The sequence below is a fragment of the Kluyveromyces lactis genome (genome assembly GCF_000002515.2).
Source record: "Kluyveromyces lactis strain NRRL Y-1140 chromosome B complete sequence".
Taxonomy (NCBI): Eukaryota; Fungi; Ascomycota; class Saccharomycetes; order Saccharomycetales; family Saccharomycetaceae; genus Kluyveromyces; species Kluyveromyces lactis.
Genome location: NC_006038.1, coordinates 364,448 through 390,244, shown reverse-complemented (window position 1 = coordinate 390,244; position 25,797 = coordinate 364,448). Strand labels below are relative to the sequence as shown.

Below are 25,797 nucleotides of genomic sequence, written 5' to 3'. Positions count from 1 at the left end.
ATCAAAGGGGATAAGTTAACATCAAACCCTATAAAAAGACAAAAATGAGGTGGATCGCTAAGCCAATCGTCAGTGTGGTGGTGGCGGTATTAGCGTACCAAATAACCCTAAGGTACTTGAAAGACACGTATAAGTCTCATGACCCTCAATTTGCCATAGAAAGAACTTTTCTAGAATCCTGGATCGATTATAGATCAAATGGCTGGGGTTTGGATGTTTATGGCCCTATCTCGAAAAAGGGTAGAAACATGGGCAAATCAGGGGATCCTTTGGGATGGATCATCATTGACTCAGTTGATACAATGATGTTGATGCATAATAAGACTAAAGATGATACTCACAGGAAACGCTTTGCGGAAGAAATAAATATAGCCGAAAGTTGGATCAAAAACACTTTAGATTATAATGTTGACTCCGAAGTCAACCTTTTCGAAACCACTATTAGAATGCTGGGAGGTCTTCTTTCCTCCTACTATTGCTCAGAAACGTACCATATCGGTAATTCCACGGTGTATTTAGAAAAAGCGATCGATCTTGCTGATAGGCTAGTGCCTTCATTCCTTCAGTCTGAGACCGGAATTCCATATTCGAGTATAAATTTAGCATCTGGCAAAGCTATTAAGAATCATGCCGATAATGGTGCCTCTTCTACTGCTGAATTTACGACTTTACAGATGGAATTGAAATATTTGAGTTACATCACAGGTAATACTACTTACTGGAAATTGTGTGAGAAGGTTTACGATCCACTATACAGGAATAACAATCTAGTAGGACGCCACTACCAGGGACTAATCCCTATCTTCACCAATCCAGATACCGGTGTTTTCCAAGGATCAATAATTAGATTTGGTTCTCGTGGAGACTCGTTTTACGAATATCTCTTGAAACAAAATTTACTTACCGGTGAAGTTCTCTACAGAAAGCTCTACGATTTTTCGATGGATAGTATGAAGAGGCATCTACTAGGCGAGAGTAAAGGTCAATTGCATCTTAAATACATTGGGGAGAAGGATTATGGCTTAGCTGGACCAACATCGTCCAAATTCGACCATTTGGTATGTTTCATGGGTGGGTTATTAGCGATGGGAGCCACGAATGGTAAACCATACTCTGAAGCTGCGAATGGTCCTGACTGGAATCCTACGAAACAAAATGACTGGGAACTCGCTGAGGATTTGACAAAGTCTTGTTATGAAATGTATCACCAAATCCCATCAGGATTGTCACCAGAAATCGTTGTTTTCAATAGTAACTACCCTAACGCTGAACCTAACTGGTGGAGATCTGAGTCCGAAGACTATTTCGTAAAGCCCTTTGACAAACACAACATCCAACGCCCAGAAACTGTCGAATCTCTAATGTTTTTGTATCATTTATCAGGAAATGAACAATATAGACACTGGGGATGGGAAATCTTTAGCAATTTCATCAAGCATACTAAAGTCATTAAAGTCGCGGCGGATGGCGAAGAAAAGGTCGCATACACTTCGTTGCATAATGTTATTTCATTACCAACAGACAAAGCTGACAATCTTGAGAGTTTCTGGCTAGCAGAGACTTTGAAATATCTTTACCTTTTGTTCGACGATGATGTTGAGCTAAGCAAGATTGTATTTAATACTGAGGCCCATCCATTCCCTGTATTTAATCAATCAAGACTCAATGAGTTAAACTTAACCACAGGTTGGAAATTATAATCCAAATCATCCTCCTTATGCATTGTTTATAGTTAGAGAATACGTTCTTAAGAAGTCTTTATTTCTACATAATCGGAAGCGGTCTATTCTTGAATATTATCTTATATTTGAGTACGTCTCGCAGGCTAACAGTTCCATCAGCTTTGTCAAATTTCAAGAGTCCCAATGGTGGCTCAATTTTTACAATGGAACCCATAAGTCTTTGTTTGTTCCCAATAAAGAGCGTAACGTGTTTTGTTTCCAGATCGTAGGATAATATGCCAAATCGTACCAATCCATTTCCTTCATGCTCTATAAACCTTGAGTCCACATCCAATGCAGGATCAATTGACTTCTGTGGATGTTGCAAGTCTCCTTGAATTTCTATCATGACATGACCTAAGGATGTACTTACTGTCGGTGGTGTATCGCGATCTTCCGCGAATATATCTATCAATTGATTAACGGAAATATCCACACTTGGCATAACTAGAAGTTTGGGTGCAAAGGCAGTATCCAAGCGATATTTGTATGGATATATAAGGTTTTAAGAAACCCAAACTGACTTGTTTTGGCGTCATTCCATCGTCTGTTCCCGAATTCTTCAATTTCAATAATTTTTCGTCAATATGATTTAGAAATAACATGGATTTGATATTTAAAGGATCATTATAGCCTACAAACAACTATGTAAAAAAAAATGGACTACCTAAAATAAAGGGTTTCTCGAGATCGGACATCAAAGGGAAGTAGATATTGATACCTTAACATGTTGAGCGCCGTACGAAAGATTGTAAGTGGCGATAATGATGTTAAGAAGTTAGTTCAAAGGTATAACAAAGACTTATCTTCCATAACGAATAAGATACATGACTACGAAACGAAATTGAAGGGAATCGAAGATAGAGCCAAAAGTTTACGTGCAACAGTAACTTATTATTATTTGACGTTATTGGTTTGCATAATTGCATATGTTTATTTGAAGTATTCATCTTCGCGTGCTATCTTATGCAGCATTGTAGCACTAGCTTTACTAATATGCATAAGGCTTGCCATAACAAGATTCTATCTCATGCTCAATAAAAAATATGAGTCGAGGCTCTCAGCATTAATATCCTTACATCAAGAGAAGATGGAGGAATTGAAACAGAAAACGAATTTCTATCACACTAACTCACTAATTCAACGGTACTCCAGCGGTGAAAGTGGATCTGATGATTTAATGTTACTAATGGACGATGAAGTGAAAGCGAAGCATGAACAACTAGAGAAGCTTAAGATGGAATTGGAACAATTGCGCACAAATGAGAAACAGAAGACTCAAGATGTTGAAGCACGTGAGAAATGGTTCGATAAAGCCCTAGGTATACTAGCAGGTGGTGATGACATAAAAACATTACAACCATCAATATCGTTAATAGTTTGTTCACAATGTAAAATGTCCTTTGGCTGCTACTCAGTAGCTGGTGTACCGTTCCAATACGTGTGTTCCAATTGCGGATCCAAACTAGCTACAAAGCCCTCGAACACAGCCGCACCAGCTAGTAGCAAAAGCGAGGCCTCTGACACACTTCATGAAGTTCCAGAACTAGAAGAGAAATGAAATAGGATCTGATACGAGTTTGCAGTAGATAAGTATACAAGTAAAAATGAATTATCTAGTTATCTACTATTCCTGTGCTTTTTAACCAGACAAGGCCATGATAGCGTTGACGATGTCAGAGTCGTGCTCCTTCAAAGCCTTAGCAGCCTTAGCTCTTGGGACGCCGGCTTGTTGCATGACCAATTCAATGTCGTCAGCGTTCAAACCAGTTTCATCGACTTCAGCATCATCTACAGCGTCGTCAGCAGAAGGCTTGTCAGTGGCGGAGTCAGCAGCAGCTTGCATGTCCGCTTGGATGGACTGTGGGTCCTTAGAAACAGCATCTTGACCAGCTGGCAAAACACCTTCATTTTGTTGAAGAGATTCTTGAGCCTTGGCTAATCTTTGAGTGAAATCATCAACCTTGGCTTCACCGAAAACAACAAAGTTACCACCTTGAGACTTGTAAACTTCTGGTCTGTCGATAGCAAAGATTTGACCATCCTTCTTCTTGAAAGTGACTCTAGAAACACCTTGGATTGGCTTCAATCCCAACTTTAGGATCAATTCTCTGGCCTTCTTTTCATTTTTGGAAAAAATGGAAACGTTGGAGTCTTGGGCAATTTCAGACATTATGTTAGTTATGATGGTTCAATTGAGTTAATTGGGTTGATCTGAGGAGATGAAAGCTCTTTAATTACCTCAACACATAAAGAACTTTTGGAAGAGAGAGAGAATAAAACTTTGTTCAACGAAATTTCAAGATTTTCTTCATCGACAAATTGACTTTTTTCTTTAGAACGGGAATACATGCGAATAGTTGTCACGTGGACAACAAAAAGGACAATAAAAATAAATCGAAATGCTGCTTCTGTGGATCGAACACAGGACCTTATGAACTTCAGTCATACGCTCTCCCAACTGAGCTAAAGCAGCAACTTTCGTTGAAAGTCATGGTTGACAACTTAGCTCAACGGTAAGTCGCTTGTCACTCGTATTTTACTGAATGGTTATTGTGCTGTTTTCTCATTTGTGTCCCAGGACCTCCTCAAACAGATAAAAGCTTGAATGACCTTCAAGTTGATCTCAAACTGAGGAGACCTACAGTATAAATATCTCAAATGTGCCACAACATGCTCGTTCTCTATTTTCTTTTTTTTTTTATTTAACAGGTTTTCCCGTACATTAACCCGCAATTAGAAATAAACGTTGAAGACAGGTATGAATTATTCGATATTACACATACTGACAGTTTGAGATGCATATCAGGGTAAAACAATAACCTGCCGCTGTTCCATTTATTAACACAATCATCAGCCCATCCGAATTTGAATGGCAGATCAATGTTTCGACATTCATTATCTTGGGTAACGGCTGCAAGATCAGGTTCAAGGCCCATCCTTTCATCTACCATTTACAGACCTGTAGTTCTAAGACGATGTTATTCGAATTACTTTCATATTAAGTCATGGAAGCCGAACGTGAATCCTAAAAGAGATGTCTTCGCTTTCACAGGAGGGCTACGACACTATTCAGAGAGCAATGAAAAGGGCAAAGAATCGGAAATCCAGCAACCTGCTAGGAAACATACGAAGCAGCAACAACCAACATTTAGATTCATCACCGAACGCGATAGATTACTTGCACAGGCAACAAATATACTCCAGCGCTTAAAAATTAACCTCAAATGGACTTTGACCAGATCGATGAGGCCGTTCAATACAGATGATATTAGTGCATTTGTTAGTTGGGTTCTTGTTAGTAATATGCTTCTCATATTTCTATTCACCACCTCATTTCTATCATTGGCCATCTACTTGATGAATACGGTATTTGCACAAGAGTATTTGGCTACTAAAGTCGGTAATTTTCTAACAAAGAACAGTGCTTTATCGGTAGTGTTTGAAAGTGCAATTGTTCCTGACTGGTCTTCAGGAAAAATTTCATTCAATAGAGTGTTCGTATCTAGAAGACCTAAGCTTCCCCATGGGTTCAGCAAAGGTTCTCAACATGAAGCTGTTGAGAGGGCAAAATTAGCATTAAGTGAGCGATTATTGGTGAGTAGAGAGGATTTTGATGATGGTAACTACACACAATTCGATTTGACAATGGATCAAGTCGAGATTTCGGTTTCCTTAAGTAAATGGATAAACGGGAAAGGATTTCTAGATGAAGTCACTATTAATGGGCTACGTGGTGTTGTTGACAGAACTCACGTTTTTTGGAAAGAAAATGATGACGCTAGGAACTATTTAAACGTTCATCAACCTGGTGATTTCGAAATCTCAAAGTTTGTCATGAACGATGTTTTGTTCACATTATACCAGCCAGGCGGGTTTAGGCCATTTCTGGTCAGTGTATTCAACTGTGAGCTCCCTCAATTGAGGAAACATTGGCTTTTCTTTGATTTCTTAAACGCTGATAATATCAGTGGCGCTTATGACAATTCAATGTTCACCATTCACAAAAAATTCAAACAACGTGATACTGATGAGGAGTCCTCCAGTTCATCACCTTGGCACAAAGTCACAAGGATGAGAGTTGATAATCTTAATATTGATCATTTGAATGCTGGCATTGAGGGTCCTTTCGGATGGATTACTAGCGGTCACGTTGATATGATCGGTGATTTGTTGCTACCAGAAAATGATATTGACCCATCGCAACTTTCTGAAATATTGACAGTGGTTAGGGACCGTATTGTGAAAGAAACTCGCCGTCACTCTGGGTTCATTCCAGGGAATTTCGAAGAGCAAAAGGATATTGATGTGAAGCAATATTTCATAATGGATTTTTTGCTACGTTTACATAATGTCAAGGCAGAAGTTCCGCTATTCACTCCTGGCTTGTCGTACATCAATAATGCTTTGATTAGACCTATCGTCGGATATATCAACTCAAGGAGGACATATATTCCGATCAGATGTCGCGTAGTCAAGAATCTAAATGATTTTGCAGGATCGTGGACCATATATGACAGCAGATTAATGGACGATTTAAGTGCAGAAGTTTATGATGCATTTGCAAACTACGTAGCAGATGATGAAAGAATCAACTTGAGGATGAAACGTGTTGGGTTCTGGTCCCTACAACTGATAATTCAGGTGATATTAATGAGTTTGGGAGCCATTGCATAGATATTAAACTTTTAGTATGTAGATTGTCCGTATATGCACGGACACCTATCCTGGTGTCCAGACTTCTCTGTGCTTTAATGAATGTTTTAATGAGTTTTAGGACTAAAAGACGTCTCATCGAGGGCTACTGGAAATCATTTAGCCATACTGTATTGATTGGTTATCAACTTTTACCATGTATGTATAACCAAAATTCAAGTACAAGTAAATCTGGAAAAGTTATTGATAAATTGGCAAGTCTTCACATATCTATGGAAGGAAAAGATAGTTTAGGGAAAAGATAAAGCACGCATACTAAGGAATTGAACATCCCGACACCATTTACCAGAAGATGGTACCTGAATCAATGGCTCATAGGGGCTGGTTGGAGCAAGCCAGAATCAATTTTGGTGAGCTTTTCCAATCTATTGGCAATTTAGTAAAAACCCCTAACAAACCAATTATGGATAAAGTAGCCGACATGGATCCACATTTAATTGAGGATATATGCTCCATTTCATGTCCCAACGCTCTCACTAGGCCTGTTAAAGAGTTGGAATGGATTACTCTGTATGAGGTTATAGAGTATAAAGTCAAGAATAAGGATCCTATAATTTTGATGATTATACTCATTACTGTCCCGTTCCTGATATATAAGATAATGAAGAGTGCCGCGTACTTGTTATCTGCTAAAAATACCAAAGACTTTGATACTACGAATATCGAACTGAACACAGAAGTAACGGGCGATGAAGTGAGTACCAAGCCATCGCATCATTTCCCTGCAGAGCAACGAGCTTTACTACAATTCCAACGAAACAAATCAGAACCAATAGTATTCAGATATGGGTTCAATTTCGAAGACAATAGCAGTGATATGGAGTTACCTGATCAAAGTACCGAAGAAGTGATACGAGGTAGTTTGAACGGAACACGCACTCCAAGCCCAATGCCATCACCTCCGTTGCCTTCAAATACTTTCAAAGATGATGATCTTCGAAACATGCATTCAAATATCCTTAAATTAACAGAAACGCCACAGAAGTTCAAGGACACATCAATTGTAGAGTCCACTGCAAGCAAATTGCCAGGTGGTATGCTAATACCGTTGAGTATTTCACCATCAAAACCTACAATAAACACCACACAAGTTTCCAGCGAACAGGCCAACGCAGAGCCGTTCAAATTCTAATGTAAAACCAAATGATTCAGGACGATCCACATGAATACTTGTACAACATAAATAGTTACACACTAGACTACAGCGCATAATCTACCATAATAGAAGTTGCATCAATTTGTATATATACTGAGACGGACGGAACCAACTACCTTGGTCACGTGATTTGAAATGTTTTCTTGAACTACACAACTTCCGTTCAAAATGATCACCAAATCTGATAATTTCTTTGAAGTGCTCATCGCATGTTTCAAGCAGATCAAGAAGTAAACATTACCAGCAAGATTGGCACAGTCTACAGTGTGCTTATCAACTGATTCATCTCAAAAAGCAATATCAAGAGGAATAAGTTTCAAAAACATTATTTATTTCAGGGACTTCGCGGCAGTTTTTATTTTGTGAGACCAATCCTGATAATAGAAAAATGGATGTCAACTTACTCTTCCAGTGCTTTGAAGGCACTTTGAACCAATCAGGTGAGGTCAGACATGAGTCAGAACAGAAGCTCAGAGAGCTGAGTAAGATTCCCGGTTTTGTTGGAGCCTGTTTGGATATCTTGTCGAATTCTAAAGTGCCGGAAAGCATAAAGCTATCAACATCACTATATTTGAAGAATAAGATCTATTACGGCTGGTCAAAAAGAAGCAAAAGTTCTAATGAGTTATTGAACATTGCTCTTGATAATGATGAGAAGCCAATCGTCAAAGATATGTTTATTAATACTTTAGTGCAATGCTCTCACACGAATCCTAGTTGTGTTAGAATGTTAATGCCAGCATTGACAACTATCGTCGGAGAGGAGTATCCTGCAGGAAGGTGGGATGGACTATTAGCGGAGTCATTTAGGTTGTTATCAACAAATGATATAGATTCAGCGTATATTGGTTTACTCGCTTTATCTGAGATTTTTAGAACCTATAGGTGGTCCGAAAATGATGAGAGACAAAATCTCGAGCGTTTAATTGTTCAGCACTTTGATGATTTATTGGCCTATGCAAACCAGTTGATCCAATCTCCCGGCGCCCTGGATGATAACAAAATAGGTAATATGGTTAAACTTATCATCAAAATTTACAAATTCATAACATATCATGATTTCCCATACACGTTGCAAACCCCCGAAAGATTTATACCTTGGGCAAATTTCCACGTTGCAATTATAGAAATGCCTCTTTCGCAGCATTTCCTTGAATCAGTGGATAAAGATTCCCGTAAAAACTATCAATGGGTTAAGGCTAAGAAATGGGCTTACTCTAACATGTTAAGAATTTTTCAGCGTTATGCGTCCGAATCATTAACCAAGAAGTTCTCATACGATGAGTTCAAACAGATGTATTTGAAGGACTTTATGCCTAACCTTTTACATCTTTATTTCCAACAAATTGAACAGTGGGGTACTTACAAATTATGGATCAGCGATGAGTGTTTATACAATATCTTAAGCTACATCGAACATACCTTGACACAAAAGGTAAGTTGGTTGATGGTCAAACCTCATTATCCAATCATTTTACAGCATGTCATTTTCCCGATGCTTTGTCCCGACTCAGATACTCTTGAGACATTCGAAAACGACCCAAGAGAGTACATTCATCGCCATCTAGAAACGTGGAACGACGACTATTCTCCTGATGTGGCAGCAGTATCATTATTGGTGACAGCGGTTCACAAGCGCTCTAAAACAACTTTAGAGCCAACTTTATCATTTGTTACAGATACGTTAAACGGTATAAAGGATTCTTCAGGAGGTTTCCAATCATTATCACTGGAACAGGCCGTGAAGGTAGAGTCCTGTTTGAGAATTGTTTCCAATATCACAGATAGATTAACTGCACCAAAATCACCTTATGGAAGAGCTTTAGAAGAGTTCTTACATGCTTACGTGTTCCCATTGTTTAACTCCAGCTATGGTTTCCTACGTGCAAGAGTTTGTGAATTATGCTCCAAGCTATCTGATTATGATTTCACAAAGCCAAGTTCAATTCCAATAATCTACGAAGGTGTCATGCACTGTTTCAACGATGAATCAGGGTTTCTTCCAGTTAAATTACTAGCCGCATTTGCGTTACAAAGTTTTGTTGATAACAGTGTCTTCCAAGAATCGTTGTCAACAATTGTTGTACCAACAATGCAGTCATTATTACAACTTTCACATGAATTTGAATCAGATGTGATCTCTGGTGTTATTAGGGAGTTTGTTGAACAGTTCTCAAAAGAACTACAACCGTTTAGTGTTGACTTAACGAACAATTTGGTTCAGCAGTTTTTGAAGTTGGCGATCGAACTAAACGATGCATCCAAGGTTGATATAAGCACATTTTCTGGCGGAGAACTGCCGGATGAATCTGATAAAGAGATGGCTGCATTGAGTATCTTGTCTACGATAATCTCAATTTTACTTTCTTTTGAAAATTCAACTGAAATTATCGAGAGTTTAGAGCACTCTTTCTATCCCGCTGCTGAGTTCATTCTAAAGAATGATATGGAAGATTTCTACCGTGAAGTGTGTGAATTTGTTGAGAATTCTACATTTCTACTGCGTAAAGTTTCTTCGATTTCTTGGAAAGTGTTAGAGTTGATTGGTGATTGCAATAGGAAAGAGGGCAGTATGGTTTCTTTCTACTTGGAAGATTTTATGATGGCAATTTCTAACTATTTAATTTACGGTAAGGACGAATTGAAGCAAAACCTTTTTTACACTAATATACTATTTGAAATATTCCAAGCTGCTACTGCAAATGAAAACGAGGACAAGGATCTAGACGAAATGTGCGTCGTGTTTGAATTTGCACAAAAGATGATTTTGGCATTCGGAGACAAAATCCCAGAACAATTTTTGAGTACATTTTTAACTACTACAACTGAAGCGATAGAAGTGGAAAAAAACAGTTTGAAAACTCATCTAAATTATGGTGTCAATGCATTCAACGTTATACTAGCATCTATGGTATACTATCCATCACAATCATTGAACTTTCTAAACCACAAACAGCTTCTTACGACTTTCCTTGAAATTTGGATCCAGTTCTATCTCCCAAAGTTTACTAGAGTCATTGACATTAAGTTGTCGATCATGGCTACCTTATCTCTTCTAACACTTGTACCCATGCAAGAGTATGTCTCGTTACACATCGAGGCCGTGTATCTGAAATTGGGGCCAATGTTGAATGATTTATTCAACAAGTTCCCTGCAGCACTGAAGGTCTTACAGGATAAACGTCAAGAATTCTCAAGTGATGCATTCAGTAAGTTTGATGGATTTAACGATGAGTGGAATGACTTCGAAGACGATGATGAAGATGCTGCTGGCGATGCTGAAGAATATCTAAAATTCTTGAAGAATGAAGCCGGAAGCCTACAACTAATCCATGAATCGGGCCAGTTCCTTGACCAAGATGATATGGATGAACTTGAAGAAGACCCATTATCTGGATCCATCCTCGATGACGTCAACATCTATGAACTTTTCCAACACACTTTCTCAAGATTGGAGCAGACTGAACCAGAGAAGTATCAAAACTTCATTGGTAGCATGTCTTCAGAAGACCAACAAGCTTTTCTCAGAACTTTGCACACAACATAAGGTGAAATGACTTGTCAGTCATTCAAATGTTGTATTAATTTCGAATGTATATACATATAGCTTTATCTACTTTTGCATCGCCGACATAATAGTTCACGTGCTGACCATTCGAGCAGCTGCTATTTACCTGTAGCCGGGTAAGAGTTTTTCTTTTTCTGGCGTTACTGAAAAATTTCCATCCATCTCATCACTTAATAGCCTAGCTAGATTGAAGGTAAAGAGTTCGATGTGATCAAAAGGTAACTTTACCATTAGTACCGGCAACTTCTGAGGCGAAGCGACAGAAATATTGAACCAGTTTATAGAATGGTTGAATCTAGTTACTCAGCTGGTGATTACATTACTAGTTTCTCTCCAGGAGCAACATTTTTCGCATTTCAATCCAATAGGTCCCAAAAGAACTCCATTGACTTATATCCACTAGAAGACGTGAGCAACTTACATATAAACAGTTCTCAGGTTCTTCAAATTGATTATGAGAGCAATGACTTAGTAGTCTCTGAAGTGAACCTTTTGACCTGGTGTAGCAACCATTCTTCCGCGGAGAACAACTGTAAAACGAGAAGTGTGAAAAGAAGAGCCGATGAAGAGATAGCGAACTCTCCATTAGAGCAATATTTTATAAATGTATTCCCTAGTGGAAAGATTGTTGTGCATTCAGCTAATGGTAAAGAGATCATTAATATCATACAGAACAAGAAAGAAATTCTAGGCATTGATTCGAAAGATGATGTTATATGGTTGTTAGATGACGATAAAACTGTGAAAAGGTTCAACTATGCTACAACAAAGCCGTTACAAACGTTCCATCTAACGGATGGTAAGAATGAAGATATCATCAACTTCCAGGTATTAAGTTTCCCACAAAAACTACTTCTGGCGGTCATCACAGAAGAGTTCGTTTATCTTGTAGATCCATCTAAGAAAAGGCCTTCAACGTTCAGCAAGATTGAAAATTTCGGATCAATTTCATGTACAGTATATGATCAAGACCATGTCGTAATTGCCGATGTATCAAAAGTCTCCCTCTACTCTTTACCAGAGAAAAAAATACTATGCCAATGGGATGTTGAATCCGAGAAGGTGAAAGTAATTAATGATAATATCGTAGTATTGGACACTGCAGGTAGAATGAAGGTTTTACTGAAAGATGCAGAAGAACCGCTTGCAAGCATAAAAGTCGAGAACTCTGAAATTTTAGATTTTGAGATCAAAGATGATAACATTGTACTAGCATGGATCGATGTGAATGAGCCTAAGTTCGAAGTAATATCTGAATCTCAACTGCATGAACAAAATGAATTCGCGTTCAATTTAGTTGATACCGAGAAACAAGCTTCTCTGGTCCCTGACGAGATCGTCGCCAAGGATGAACCTGAATCTGATAGAAAAATTTCAAAAAAGGAACAAAATGAAACTGTACAGAAGCTAATCACTGCTCTCGGAGAAGCCAATATGAATTCTGAATTAATTCTTGAAATTCTTTTACAACAACCATGGTCGGATAATAACATCCAATTATTTGTCAGAGATGATCTTAACGAAGACAGTACTAATAAGTTGTTTGAAGTGCTTGCGCAACATATATCAGCAAATGTTGATTCAGCAGGCCAAGCCTCTGTATGGCTCAAATGGCTATTAACTCTTCGTAGATCTCAAATCAAGGTTATCAATTCAAACACAAACAAAATGACAAAACGCCTAAGGTCGTCCTTAAGGACCAGCTCGGAGTCTCTCTCAACTCTCCTTTCCATTCAAGGTAAATTAGAAATGCTTTCCGGACAATCTTTCTTGAGAAAACAATTAGCATCCATGCAAATCAATGGCAAAGACGTTAATGAAATACAAGACAGAGAACAGGAAGACGAACAAGAATTCGTATATGAAAATGGAGAAGCTGATGATTTGAATGACGCTTCCGAATAATAACCGTTGATACCAATACTACGTATTTCATTATAACTAGTACCGCATATATAGATCCTAATTCCATCCAGAAAAACCATCAAAGAATTGCGGAAATACAAATACCTTTACTTTCCCCTCGCTTATTAGAGCCGCTATTTACACTATTCCTATGCGAATAACGTTCTAAATCCTTATGCTACAACTGGCTGTGTTGTAGCTTATCTCATCACATGGGAATCTTTGCTGATCTCAGATAACAAGATTTCTTTTTTTTTTTTTCGAAAAGTTTTAAAGCTCATCGCATCTTTTTAAGAACTGGTATCTCATCTTCAGCCGAATTACCATTGAGTTATCACCTCGCGTATTCGTATCATTGCATTTCGCTAATATAGTTAGTGACAAGCGCTATACGAACCACCCAAATTGTCGATAGCCTATCTGAAATTTAAAGATGTCTCAGGAAGATTCTGGAGCTGATACTAGCAAGATGTACATTTCGTACAATAATATTCATAAGCTTTGCCAAGATGTAGCGAAAACTATCATGAATAAAGGTGAAAGACCAGATGTAATCATTGCTATTACTGGTGGTGGTATGATTCCAGCCAGGATAATCAGATCTTTTTTGAAATCCAAGGGTCAAAAGAACATTCCAATCCAAGCAATCGGTTTGTCATTATATGAAGATTTAGGTCTGGATGAACAAGTTGAGACAATTGGAAAAGAAGTTATCAGAACTCAATGGTTAGATTTTGGTGCTTTGGACAAACATTTTGATTCTTTGATCGGTAAGAGAATTTTGATTGTCGATGAAGTTGATGACACGAGAACTACCCTACATTATGCCTTGACTGAATTGGAAAAAGAGGTTCATGAGCAACAGGTGAAATTGAACAGATTGAGTGAGGAGACTACTTTCTCTATCTTTGTTTTACACAACAAGGACAAGCCTAAAAAGGTTGAACTACCAAAAGAACTGTTCGACAATGAAAGATATATTGCAGCTGTTACTGTGCCTGACAAATGGTTATGCTATCCATGGGAAGCAATTGATATTGAAGAACATACCAAGTTTGCTATCCAACAAGGTAATAACTGAATGGAGCGGCATGCTAATGTTATACTATTTAAAACATGTTCAAACTTGCGATTCGGATTATTCTTCCAATTCTTTTCATCTATAGTACAAATGGTTATGCAAATTTATTTAATTCAAAACGTTCATCTTAATTGTTCTTGTAATTGAACAATCTGCTGAACTTGGGTTCTCATTAGATCTTTGAGGTCAATGACATCATTCTCTAATTCTTCAACACGTTCCGTTTTTTCACCTAGGAGTTCGAGGATTGTGCTTTGTTTAGCTTGTAGTCTCTGTAATTCCTGAGAGAGAGTTTCTCTATCTGTTTTCAATAAAATAACTTCTTCGTTACTCTCCAATAACCGCGAAATTTCCTCGTTAGCTTGCTCTTTTTCTGTCATCAATCTAGTATATGCTTCTCTGACAGATGATAGTTCAGTTTCTAATCGTCTTATTTCACTACCAAGTCTGGTAACCATTTGCAAATTTGTATTATTAACACCAGATTGAGTATCCCGCGCCGTATTTGCTTTTACGTATGTCGAATTCATGGCCAAAGACAAGTCACTTGAACCTCGCTTCAGTAACTCAAGATCAGCAGCTTCGTCCGGTATATCTAAATCCTTTTCAAAAGAAAAATCTGCCTTCAAGTCATCATCAAGGTTATTATCCACCAGTGGATCTAGATGGTCCATTTTTTCATGATTGAGATCCCATTTAGTTAAGGGATGTTCCTGAGTTGAATCAGATATCTCAGTAGTATCTAAAATGACTTGATTTAGTGCTTCATTCTCTTTTTTTAGTGCTATTTTCTTTTCAGTCAGTTGGTTACTCAATGCGTTCCCGAGCTGCACCTTCTGTATATCATGCTGCTTTTGTAGAATTTCATAATCATCTGATATGTTCGAAAGCTTTCCTTTGGTGACTAACAAGTCATCAGTAGTCTCTTTTAAAGTTGATTGAAGCTCTCCATTCATCACAGTCAACTTGTTTAATTTCAACAAAATTTCATCACGAGATTGTTTTATTCCGTTCATTTCTGTTGTCAAAGAGTCAATAATTTGATCAGCTTCAACTTTCGCACTTTTCAATGAATCGCATTTTTCATTTAAGGCATATTCAATGCTTGCCCAGTTTTTGTTGCTTTCATTCAATTCGTGCTGTGCTGCTTTGTATTGGGACATAAGTTTGCTGTACGCGTCATTTGTTGTATTGTCAGTGGTAGTTGAGTCGCCAGATTTTGTATTGATATTTTCTAAATCGATTCTCAATTGTTCCAACCGTATCTCTAACCTGTCAACTTCTTCCTTTGAAGTTTCTTCGAGTGCTTTATATTTTGATTCGAACGTCCGTTGCATTTGGTCTTCGTGCTCTCTTATTTGTGATAATTCAGTGTTTAAAACCTCGTTCTCTTCAACAAGTTTCTTCAGTTCTACCTTCTTGGACTCATATTCTGTGTTCAAATGCTCATCGTACTCCTTCTTCAAGTCCTCATACTTCTTATTCAGAGTACCGAATTGATTTTCCATATCCTTTAAAGATACCATTAGGGATGCATTAGTGGTTTCAAGAACATCGGCCTGTGTTTTTACATCTTGTAATTCATCTAACTTCAAACTGAAATCGGATTCCAAATCTTTAATAGTCTTGTTAAGTTTCTTGATCTTATCTGATTGTTGTAACTCTTTCTTCGATAACGTTTCGCCCTCTTTTAAAAGTGAGTCGATCTTTTCATCCTTTTCCTTTATCAATCTGATTAAACTGGAATCTGAATTACTATGACTTTGTTTTGCGGTCGAGTCAATAGAATTTTGCTGGTACTTCTGAACAATTGGGTATAGTTGACGCAGTAAGGTTGCTGGATCAAGCTGAAGAACGCTTTCGTTCAGATGCAATAGACTATTGAAATATTCGACCGCCGCATTGATATCCTTAGTGCCATCTTCTGGAACCGCTTCTGCTCCCTTTACGTCCGCTGTGGCGTCACCAATCTCTACTTCTTTCGAGATATCACTGTCTATGGTATTTTCAATTGTATCAACAGAGCTTTCAACTACCTCCGGAGAACTGAGCTTCTTATTCTTCTTTCTCGCCTTAGCTTTAGCCTTCGTCGCCAGTGAAAGACGTTCCTGCACAGAAAGTTTCTCCATGATTCAAGGAAAAAGGCGAACGATCACCAATGAATAATGTTAACTCTCTAATTAACTTGGGTGGGTACAGACTAGAACGAAGGAGTTTCAGTTGCAAACAATTGGCGTTTGAGCCAACTTCGCTAAACTAAGCTTAAAACAATAAATCTGGATTCTTTCTTTAGGTACTGTAGATATTATCTTCACATTCATAGTACCGCAGAAATATCAGAGTGAACGAACAAAAAAAATAAAAAAAAGAAAGCCCTGTGGGGGGCTCGAACCCCCAACCTTGTGATTAAGAGTCACACGCGCTACCGATTGCGCCAACAAGGCCTAATTCTTGACATACGGCATTATTTTAATTGCTATACCAAAAAGCAAATATCACATGTATTGTGTATGCGCTACCCACGTAAAAAGAAATCTCCAATCGATTGAAGAATGAAAAAATCAACTTTGAAGCTCATCGCATTGCATTGTGAAGAGAAGGCTTGAGAGCTAGTGATAAAATCTTGAATTGATCATAAGTATTTATCGGTTGTTATCAGTGCGAATAGGTGAAAGTAGGCTTCTATATTTACTACCATTGTTCAAGAAGTTGGAATAATCTCTTGACATTGTTGAAGACCTTGTAACCAAATTCAGATTGTGATTTGGAATACTCAACTTCATCTACATCATGGCTACAGTTACCGTCCCATTAAGTTCGTTAGCCAAGCTAATTGAAGAATCAGAAGGTAGTCAATTCCGTTCTATTCTGCAAACTTTGAGATCTCCCACCTATGTTAACCAATCTTTGTTGAAATCTGACATTGGTGTATTCGTTGCCAAACTGTTGAAACTTTTAAGATCTAGCGAACCATACCAGATTTGGAAAGGATGCCACGCCGTAGCAGTATTATGTTCGAATAATCCTGTTGTATTGTGTTCACAGGCAAACCAATTTTTGACCGTTTTATATACGAGACTGGAATCATTTATTAATTTCTATGTTGAAACATCTCAGTCAGCAGCTCGTTTGACAACTCTAAAGACTCTGACCAGAACTGTGGATATCTTAATGGATCTAATCAGAGGCAAACCAACATTGACTAGAGAAGCTTTGACACCAAAACTTAATGCTGTCATTCCGTTATTGATGACTTTGTGTCAATACGAACCGGAGTTATGTCTTCCAATTTTGAAAAAGCTCTTGCTGCAGAATACCACGACATTCAAGCCATTTGCTAACAAGTACCGTGTTATTTTAAATAGGTTGATCACTAAAGATTTCCAATTGTATGACAGAACCACTCAAAGGTTAATCTGTGATAATTTTGCATATTTACATTTGATAAAGCAGAATGCCCAAAAATTGGAAGAAAATCAAGAACATCATAAAACCTTAATGGATGAAAATTGGAGATCTAGTATCCTTTCCGTCTTGTATCAATTCAAGCCTTTGATTTTGCTATGTGGTGATATTTTGGACTTCTCTGTAGATTCTGAGATGTTAAATTTTATTGATTCATTGCCAACTCCAAAGAAAGATACGGGAGAAATTAAGGACGAACTATTTGCTCCATTATCTGTTGATATGAATGAATCCTTCAGTTTATGGGAAATATCTTATCGGGTCGAAGTTCTTTCACAGTTGCTAATTTCCTTTATTTCATTGCCAACCTCATTCCCTTTAAGAATCCCGTTACATGGTATAATTGACATCTGCCAAGCGTTACTGATGTTGAGCACAAACTATCTACCATTGAAAAGAGGTCTACGTCGTGAAACAGAACTCACTGCTGTTATTATTACCGTTTTGCGTAGTCTACAATATCAAGGTATCGTGGTACTTAAATCTATATCCAGGTGCTACGGAAAAGATATTCTGTACTATTATTCCTCCATTCTATCGTCTTTGGAACTATTTATTCCAATTAAGGCAAGGGGAAATGCCATAGATTATGAGAAGGTCGAGTCAATGAAAGAGCAAGTTTTCGATTTATTATCTTTAATCAACACTTTAGCTGGCCATCTTGGACACAAGATAGATGAATTAGATCTATTCACCAAATTAACGGACATAACTTTACGTTTGGTTGAGGAAAAATCTAATTTGGGCAAGTTCTACACCACCGTAAATGATGCAAAGTCAATTAAACAGACCACTAAACAAAAGAAAGATTACAACAAAATGGCCGGGGCAATGTCCGATATTTACTCTCACCCTAAGCAGTTCGTCAATAAGACAGAACTAAGATGGTATGATGAGGCTAACAAATTTTTGTCATTAGTAGTTCAAAATTGGAAGCTACCATCAACTCAGCAAGTCAATATAATCAAATACGCTACCGTAATGTCCATTACCTTAAACGAACAAATTGGAAACATACCAGAATCCTTCGAAGAGCTTCTAACTACGATAGTTTTGTATCCTGGGTCCGAAAGACTCTCAATCTTGCCAATTGCGGTCGGATTATTGAAGAACATGGACAACAAAGTATTCGACGTGTTGTGCAACCCAAGATTGCCATTTTCCTGTCTGCTAAATCCAGGGTCTTCTTCCATCAGAAAGGACATCAGAAATGCATTGAAAATGCCCAATGGAGACAGTGACGAGACGGAAGAAACAATTGTTACTGGACAACAAGATGTCCTTGACCAATCGGATGCTAACGGAATTGTAACTGCAAATGACATTGAGCGGGATCGTGATGGCCCAGAGAATTCTATTGAAAAACCTCTATCTGCATTAACATCAATCGTTTCTGATGAATCCCAAATTTTCAGGAAACGTGCTGTCGAAGAATCGGAATCAGAAGAGGAAGAGACTAAACGTCAAAGACCTGATTCTGCGGAAGAAACCGAGAATAATGGGGAAACTGTGGTAATTCCAAATGTTCCAACCCAGGTTCTTCAAACCGTTGAAACTACTGAAACCGCACAGCAGCCAGATTCTGATTCAGACTCAGAAATCGAAATTCCAACCATCAACGTCAGTGATAACGATGACGATGACGACGAAGAGTGATAGAGAAACGAAATTAAAACAAGCTCTAAGTCAAATCCTCTAATTTCACATATATAGTCCCATTCATATCTATCTTTTGTAATAGATACGCTGTATCCAGTATCCGAAACAAATTCATACAATCTGGTTGGAAGTCATGGACTGTTAGGGTTGAATCACCATTAATTAACCTTCTCATTAGGTTTGTCATGTCTGCAGCAGCGATATCTGCAGAGTATATTGGTGTGGAAATGTCTACGGCCATATGATTTCGAATTAGATCGAAAATTTTAGACTTCATTTCTTGAATCATTCCAATTGGATCTCCGGCATTTTCAGGTGATTGATTCTCATCACGAAGACGTTCTTGTAACATCACAATCAATGACGACATATCTGCATTAAACTGTTTCTGTTTATTTACCATCTCAACTAGAAATTGCTCTGTTTCATTGAATATTGATTGTTTGTTGTCAACTTGCAAACTCTGCTTCAATGACGCAATCCCAATCGGATCAGATCTACTCGAAGTGTACATCTGCCTCTGTGCCAATTGATCCCAAACTCTGTAATTCACCACGTCTGTATTTAAATTGGCTTCAGCTCTGTTACATGCCTGTATCGTCTGTCTCAATAATTGCTCCTTAGCTGTGAGTTCTCTCTTAAGGGCTGCGATGTACGCCAGTTGTTGCGTATCCATTGGTGACTCTTCTTCCTGTGCATTCATCCTCAACATATAAAATAAACAGACAACTTTTTATGATATTACTAGATCATTCTTTCTGCATAAAAATTCTGACACAATTTTAAGTACTATAACACTTTCCTGACGAGGCAGTTGCCTTTTTCCTGGTGACTGGGCATAAAGTTTCCCTCATTTCAAGGCTTTTGGTTGATCGAGGTTGCCTTCTTGTAAAGCTTTAATGCCTAAAAAAAAAGTAAAAGAAAAAAAAAGCTGAAAACTGAATTGAACAAAGAACAAAACAGCGAAATAGCGATGGAAACCTTCAATAAATTTTAAACAATACGCCAATCCTATAGTTACCAGCACCGCTTTACAGTTTGGAAAGAGCCACACATATATACAAAGAATGTCTTCTATCTCACAAAACGATTTATCTAACTTGGATGATGGTTCCAAGAAAGAAATCATGACCTTTTTAGAATCCGAGAATTCCAAGCAAAAAGTACAGATGTCTATTCATCAGTTCACCAATCTTTGTTTCAAAAACTGTATTAGCAACGTTCAAAATGCTGATTTGTCTTCTCAAGAAGAACAATGCCTAAACAACTGTGTTAACAGATTTTTGGACACAAATATCAGAATTGTTAAGGGTTTGCAATCTATTCAATAATTTCACTCCGCGATGTGAAAAGAAAATGTAGCGCCTGCTAAACCTGAACCTGTAAAGCTCGTTGTGTGACTCCACTTCTTGTACATATATCAGTGAGCCCCGCCCCTGGTTCGTTTTATTTTCGGATTGCTAAGTTACAGGGTTAGTATTTTTCTTTATGTGATGAATTAGATAGGTATTTATGCAAATAAATTAGTAAGAGATTTACGCTCCTTCAGTTTCTTTGATTCTTCTTTGAAATCACATCCGAATGATTCGAGTTTAGCTAATAATACTTTACATTTGTCTAAGACATCTGCTGTTAAAGATCCCTCGTTGTAACATTTTTCATAGCATAGTAGAATGCAAGCTAGGATATCATACCTTTGATTGACTATACTCTCTGGAATACATTGATCACAGAGTAATATCAATAGATCAAGACACTTATGTAAAATTGGCATTTGTAATGTCATGAACGCATTCCTGAAATAGAATTCCCCAAGAACGTATATCACACGCTGTAAATATAATGTTGTTTCTTTCCCCAACATCAGAACAACATCTTGACAATAGCCAAGAATCCACAAAGAGAGCCCAGGGTAGTCTAATCCGATTCTTGGAATAGTAAGTTGTAATATATTCTCAGAAAACATGTGCCCTAATCTATCTCTAAAATCTTGATCGTTATCTGAAGCTTCTACTCTCAATATTAGCTGTAACGCAGGATATGTCACTTTCCATGTGCGAAGCGTCTCTTCTGGAGTTGAGGATGGTGGTAAGTTGTATAAAAGGTTTGTCAATATTGGCTCGTATACCTTTTGTAGCCCGGTATCCTTGAAATTAAAATTATATGTATCTCGCTTGTTCAACACTGATTCTAGTAATGTGCAGAGCAACATAATTCCATAAACTCTCACATTTTCTGGCCCTAATGTAGTGTCATCAATTATATTAAGTATTCCTGGACTTATCCAGGGTAGGTTTGCAGAAATTTCCTGCTTCCCTAAGTGTCTCAAAATAATATAAAATAACCCAATACTTCGTAATCCACCATTAGTCCTCCATTCTTTCCATCTTGATTCACCAAACGTTTGTTCAAAGCCTAATCTTGGCTGTAGGCCAGGTCTGGAGCTTTCAATCTTACGGCGGCCTGAAGGGGTTAAATTATCATTATTGATCCCGGTCGATTTTATTAACATTGGTTTCAATGCAGAAATGAAGGAATGTACCAAATCATGATCTCGGTCCAAATAATTATCTATAAGATGTGTTACTCTATCTCTTTGCTCGTACCTTGTCCAGTGTTCATTTAACAAAAAGTATGACAAGCTGACCAATCCTTTGGTAAACCATTCTTCCTTATTCTCAACGTTTATATTCTTATCATAGAAAATAATCAATTGTTCTACTGAATCTTTGCTTGGAACACTCAATTTGTCTTCCTCAAGGTTTAATAAAAAATTCAACACATGTTGATTCATTGTATAATCGATTGGCTTCTAGATTGGCCTTAGAAATGCTATATTTTGAGGTTTTTCGGCAAGGCTTGGTAACGATCATCAATATGCTTGAATTTGGGATGAGCTCTCAAAAATATGACATATAAAATAAATGGATCTGAAAACTATGTGATATCGGAAGAAGATATAATGTCGTCGAACAGAGAAGATAACTGTTGAGGCTATCTGATAGTGTTGTTCTTCGCTGAAGAGTGTTTTTGTGATTCTGGTAACTGATAGCATTGACTGCTGGACAAGATGCTACGAACTTCAGTGAGGTCTCATGTACAAAGGATAGGTCATCGAAGGCTGCATTTGTCTGTCTCTGATGAAATACGGGAGGCATTGAATGCCAAAATGCCCGTAGTGGCATTGGAATCCACCATAATATCACATGGATTACCGTACCCGGAAAATATAGAGATGGCCTTGAAGGTGGAGCAAGAAATCAGGAACAACGGAGCCATACCTGCAACAACAGCTTTCATTAATGGTATCCCTAAAGTTGGATTAAAGACGAGAGAAATCGAACAATTAGCAGAGTATGCTAGGAAGGGTCTGGTAAATAAAGTTTCTCGACGTGATATATCTTATACTATTGCTCAAAAACTTTATGGAGGCACTACAATATCGAGTACGATGATCTTGTCCCACAAGGCAGGTATTGAAGTATTTGCTACAGGGGGACTAGGTGGCGTTCATAAAGGCGGTGAACTAACTCTTGATGTTAGTGCTGATTTAGAAGAATTAGGAAGAACTCCTGTATCCGTGGTGTGTGCAGGCCCAAAGGCAATATTGGATATCCCTAGAACTATGGAATATTTAGAGACTAAAGGATGCATGGTAGCTACAATGGGGCCCCCGGGGACGAATGTTCCAGGTTTCTATACTAGAGATTCAGGAGTGAAATCTCCTTATAATTTTAACTCTTATCTGGAAGCTGCACAAATTATACGAGATGGTAATGAATTTGGGTTAAATTCGGGCTACTTATTCTGTTGCCCTCCTCCAAGAGAAGTGGCTTTGGATGATAACTTCATTAACGATATAATAGAACAAGCATGCCAAAATGCAGCAGCAGCAGGTATTAGTGGTAAAGAGTTAACACCTTTTTTACTCAGGGAGATAGCTTCAAAGACTTCAGGAGCGTCTGTTAAATGTAATATTTCATTTGTACTGAACAACTGTAAAATTGCAGCAAATATAGCGGCTTCTCTATCTAAACTAAAGCAAAACATTATTCCAAGATATGAGCCTAAAAATCAACGGGGAACTATGACAAGCCAGGAAACTTCAGGCAATGAAAAGGAGACAAAGGTTCTATCTGCGGTAATTGGCTCTGTCGCTCTTGATACTCAGTGCACTTTCAATTCTTCACATATATACCAAGGTGATTCTAATCCTGGGAAAGCGTCAACCTCTATTGGAGGAGTTGGACACAACGTTGCGTTAAGTGCAAACTACAGTAATCGAAGCTCTCAACATCAAACCACACTAATCAGTGCTGTCGGCAAAGACATTGCTGGAAAGCATATATTGTCGGGGCTAGGAATGTCTGCGGATGGTATTTACATCAACGAATCGGAAAGGACAGCACAGTATATCTCAATCCACTCTAGGGATGGGGAGCTATACATCGCTGGTTCTGATATGGATATCGTAACTCAGCTACCGATAAAACATATAACAAATAAATTGAAGTCATTGAAACCTAATGTTGTTTTGGTAGATGCCAATGTATCTGTAGAAGTTTTAGAACATCTGATTACGTTACGAGAAAAAATGGGATTCAAGTTGATTTTCGAGCCGACTTCTGAATGTAAAGCACAGAAAATCGCCCAAGCAAAGAATTTAAAAGTCTATCCCAACCATGGATTTGATTTGATCACTCCAACGGTTACGGAACTTAAAGGAATATATGAAGCCTTGGACAAAAACAACAAATTTGATTTAGATAATTGGTTTCCAGTGTTAGACTCGTTCAAGATCGATAGAAATTTATCAGTGAATAAGAAGGCATCCACAGGAGAACTAAAATATCTATTGGACAATGGAATATTTCAAACTGCGTCATTCTTACTACCTTACTTCCCAAGGATGGTGATTAAACATGGTTCAAAGGGTATTTACATATTTTCTATGGAGAAAGATACTGATCCAGCAACGCTTGAGTTAATATCAAAATATAGTGATTATTCAATGTATTGTACCGGAGAACATGTTGGCGGTCAACAACAAGGCGTTCTTGTAGAGCATCATGCGGTTCCAGCTGGAAATACAACTGTAACTAGTGTCACTGGCGCTGGTGATACTTTAGTTGGTATTTTGCTAAATGAGATCTCCATAGATCCAGAGTTTTTGGAACTGAAGGATCCAGCCAGGAGAAAACACCGATTAGACAGAGCCCAATATGGAGCAAGAATTACTCTAGAAGATAAAGAAACTATCAGCAAGAATTTAAAAGAGTTGCCTTGATTTCAATGGATGTATCTTATATATTTAAAGTAATGATAAAAATCCGATTGTTAAGATGTGTCAATGATTTTTGGAAGATGTGTATATAGTATAACTTTACTGATTTCGTAACCCTATTGTTCATGAATGCGATTTTTGTTAAATAGAATGTATTGGCCTTAATCTTAAGCCAATGTAACTAATTTAGATACCACAGAATCTTTTGTGCTTGGACTTAACGGTTTAGGTCCACTTAAATATTGACTGAAGAGTAATTTACCGATCAATGTCTCTTTTACCTGTCCCATTGTGGTGGATTCTCCTGTTTTTCTATCGAAATAGGATACTTGCAAATATCCGTTGGCTTGCAATTCAATCAATAAATCGTTATTCTTTGGTACTGAACCTTTTCTTGAGAAAGCATCGCGTAATTGTTGTAATCCATTCGTTAACCTATCTTCATCCTTTTTACTATCCGGATGCCCAAGAATGGATTTCACAAGACCGTCTTTGAGATGGTTGAAGTCAGTGTTTCTGATAGGTGTGATTTTTGCGACCAATCTGATTCCACTATCCAATAAGTTGTTAATGAGAATTCTGGAAGTTTCAGGGTTGTCTAAAGCAGTCTTCAAATTCTCCTGATGACTTTTACTGGAGTCGAAATCAATGAACGCAGTAGAAAGAAAGTTTGAATCCAATACTTTAGGGATTAATCCCAAATCCTCTTTTGCAGCATAGATACCTAACCCATAAACTTTGAAACTAATGAAAGTAACCGACCTTATACCAAAGCCTAACATAACATATTCAGTAGAAATGGGGAACTCAGGAGCCTTTAACTCAGTTGGAAACGGGTCAATAGACTTATCAACAGACACACTTTTCCAAGGATCTTCCTTAACATTTTGATCATTGTATAAGTTTGTAGAAAGCCCGCTTACAGCGAGTGTTCCGATACCTACAAATAAAGCCAACATACCACGAAAGCCATTAGGTTTCTTGTCTTTTTTGATTAAAGTTGAAACAGCAACTCGAGGTCCATGCATGGAACCGAAACCACGCAAGTAGCTTCTTCCTAAACTAAGAGCAGAGCGTTTCGCCCCATTATTAAGCACATGAGTAAACCTCAACATACTTTGAAGGTTTGAAAATATAATTTGGAGTAGTTCCAGTTGAAACTATGAAGGCTACCTCTAGAATAACGTTGGACTTGTTTCCTTTTTTCTCGTTGACAAGGTCGACCGTTTACGTAAACGATAT

General features: G+C 37.8%; 16 protein-coding genes and 2 non-coding genes across 18 annotated transcripts; 10 read left to right on the top strand and 8 right to left on the bottom strand.

Moving 5' to 3' along the window:
* Window positions 1-44: 44 nt before the first annotated feature.
* On the top strand, window positions 45-1,700 carry MNS1 (mannosyl-oligosaccharide 1,2-alpha-mannosidase; the record flags this gene model as incomplete). The annotated part of the gene is made up of 1 exon (XM_451726.1): window positions 45-1,700. The coding sequence occupies one exon, from the start codon at window positions 45-47 to the stop codon at window positions 1,698-1,700; it is 1,656 nt and encodes a 551-aa protein (XP_451726.1).
* Window positions 1,701-1,764: 64 nt separating this feature from the next.
* CTF8 (Ctf8p) lies at window positions 1,765-2,166 on the bottom strand (the record flags this gene model as incomplete). Its single annotated transcript, XM_451725.1, has 1 exon — window positions 1,765-2,166. One exon carries the CDS (start codon window positions 2,164-2,166, stop codon window positions 1,765-1,767), a length of 402 nt encoding a protein of 133 aa, XP_451725.1.
* Window positions 2,167-2,448: 282 nt separating this feature from the next.
* Window positions 2,449-3,282, top strand: LNP1 (Lnp1p; the record flags this gene model as incomplete). The annotated part of the gene is made up of 1 exon (XM_451724.1): window positions 2,449-3,282. The coding sequence occupies one exon, from the start codon at window positions 2,449-2,451 to the stop codon at window positions 3,280-3,282; it is 834 nt and encodes a 277-aa protein (XP_451724.1).
* An 81-nt stretch (window positions 3,283-3,363) lies between these two features.
* EGD2 (Egd2p) lies at window positions 3,364-3,894 on the bottom strand (the record flags this gene model as incomplete). Its single annotated transcript, XM_451723.1, has 1 exon — window positions 3,364-3,894. The coding sequence occupies one exon, from the start codon at window positions 3,892-3,894 to the stop codon at window positions 3,364-3,366; it is 531 nt and encodes a 176-aa protein (XP_451723.1).
* A 230-nt stretch (window positions 3,895-4,124) lies between these two features.
* KLLA0_B04268r lies at window positions 4,125-4,197 on the bottom strand. The gene has a single exon. It is a non-coding gene; the product is annotated as a tRNA-Phe (tRNA).
* A 407-nt stretch (window positions 4,198-4,604) lies between these two features.
* MDM31 (Mdm31p) lies at window positions 4,605-6,398 on the top strand (the record flags this gene model as incomplete). The annotated part of the gene is made up of 1 exon (XM_451722.1): window positions 4,605-6,398. The coding sequence occupies one exon, from the start codon at window positions 4,605-4,607 to the stop codon at window positions 6,396-6,398; it is 1,794 nt and encodes a 597-aa protein (XP_451722.1).
* Window positions 6,399-6,729: 331 nt separating this feature from the next.
* Window positions 6,730-7,569, top strand: NVJ1 (Nvj1p; the record flags this gene model as incomplete). The annotated part of the gene is made up of 1 exon (XM_451721.1): window positions 6,730-7,569. The coding sequence occupies one exon, from the start codon at window positions 6,730-6,732 to the stop codon at window positions 7,567-7,569; it is 840 nt and encodes a 279-aa protein (XP_451721.1).
* A 412-nt stretch (window positions 7,570-7,981) lies between these two features.
* NMD5 (Nmd5p) lies at window positions 7,982-11,140 on the top strand (the record flags this gene model as incomplete). The annotated part of the gene is made up of 1 exon (XM_451720.1): window positions 7,982-11,140. The coding sequence occupies one exon, from the start codon at window positions 7,982-7,984 to the stop codon at window positions 11,138-11,140; it is 3,159 nt and encodes a 1,052-aa protein (XP_451720.1).
* Window positions 11,141-11,446: 306 nt separating this feature from the next.
* Window positions 11,447-13,066, top strand: UTP9 (Utp9p; the record flags this gene model as incomplete). The annotated part of the gene is made up of 1 exon (XM_451719.1): window positions 11,447-13,066. The coding sequence occupies one exon, from the start codon at window positions 11,447-11,449 to the stop codon at window positions 13,064-13,066; it is 1,620 nt and encodes a 539-aa protein (XP_451719.1).
* Window positions 13,067-13,499: 433 nt separating this feature from the next.
* XPT1 (xanthine phosphoribosyltransferase) lies at window positions 13,500-14,147 on the top strand (the record flags this gene model as incomplete). Its single annotated transcript, XM_451718.1, has 1 exon — window positions 13,500-14,147. One exon carries the CDS (start codon window positions 13,500-13,502, stop codon window positions 14,145-14,147), a length of 648 nt encoding a protein of 215 aa, XP_451718.1.
* Window positions 14,148-14,269: 122 nt separating this feature from the next.
* Window positions 14,270-16,276, bottom strand: SGM1 (Sgm1p; the record flags this gene model as incomplete). Its single annotated transcript, XM_451717.1, has 1 exon — window positions 14,270-16,276. One exon carries the CDS (start codon window positions 16,274-16,276, stop codon window positions 14,270-14,272), a length of 2,007 nt encoding a protein of 668 aa, XP_451717.1.
* A 242-nt stretch (window positions 16,277-16,518) lies between these two features.
* KLLA0_B04114r lies at window positions 16,519-16,591 on the bottom strand. The gene has a single exon. It is a non-coding gene; the product is annotated as a tRNA-Lys (tRNA).
* A 346-nt stretch (window positions 16,592-16,937) lies between these two features.
* RIX1 (Rix1p) lies at window positions 16,938-19,268 on the top strand (the record flags this gene model as incomplete). Its single annotated transcript, XM_451716.1, has 1 exon — window positions 16,938-19,268. One exon carries the CDS (start codon window positions 16,938-16,940, stop codon window positions 19,266-19,268), a length of 2,331 nt encoding a protein of 776 aa, XP_451716.1.
* A 25-nt stretch (window positions 19,269-19,293) lies between these two features.
* Window positions 19,294-19,983, bottom strand: MCM22 (Mcm22p; the record flags this gene model as incomplete). Its single annotated transcript, XM_451715.1, has 1 exon — window positions 19,294-19,983. One exon carries the CDS (start codon window positions 19,981-19,983, stop codon window positions 19,294-19,296), a length of 690 nt encoding a protein of 229 aa, XP_451715.1.
* Window positions 19,984-20,338: 355 nt separating this feature from the next.
* Window positions 20,339-20,602, top strand: TIM8 (protein transporter TIM8; the record flags this gene model as incomplete). Its single annotated transcript, XM_451714.1, has 1 exon — window positions 20,339-20,602. The coding sequence occupies one exon, from the start codon at window positions 20,339-20,341 to the stop codon at window positions 20,600-20,602; it is 264 nt and encodes an 87-aa protein (XP_451714.1).
* Window positions 20,603-20,781: 179 nt separating this feature from the next.
* On the bottom strand, window positions 20,782-22,065 carry TTI2 (Tti2p; the record flags this gene model as incomplete). Its single annotated transcript, XM_451713.1, has 1 exon — window positions 20,782-22,065. One exon carries the CDS (start codon window positions 22,063-22,065, stop codon window positions 20,782-20,784), a length of 1,284 nt encoding a protein of 427 aa, XP_451713.1.
* Window positions 22,066-22,341: 276 nt separating this feature from the next.
* KLLA0_B04004g (pseudouridine-5'-phosphate glycosidase/carbohydrate kinase family protein) lies at window positions 22,342-24,558 on the top strand (the record flags this gene model as incomplete). The annotated part of the gene is made up of 1 exon (XM_451712.1): window positions 22,342-24,558. The coding sequence occupies one exon, from the start codon at window positions 22,342-22,344 to the stop codon at window positions 24,556-24,558; it is 2,217 nt and encodes a 738-aa protein (XP_451712.1).
* A 164-nt stretch (window positions 24,559-24,722) lies between these two features.
* On the bottom strand, window positions 24,723-25,670 carry KLLA0_B03982g (chalcone isomerase domain-containing protein; the record flags this gene model as incomplete). Its single annotated transcript, XM_451711.1, has 1 exon — window positions 24,723-25,670. One exon carries the CDS (start codon window positions 25,668-25,670, stop codon window positions 24,723-24,725), a length of 948 nt encoding a protein of 315 aa, XP_451711.1.
* Between the last annotated feature and the right edge of the window lie 127 nt (window positions 25,671-25,797).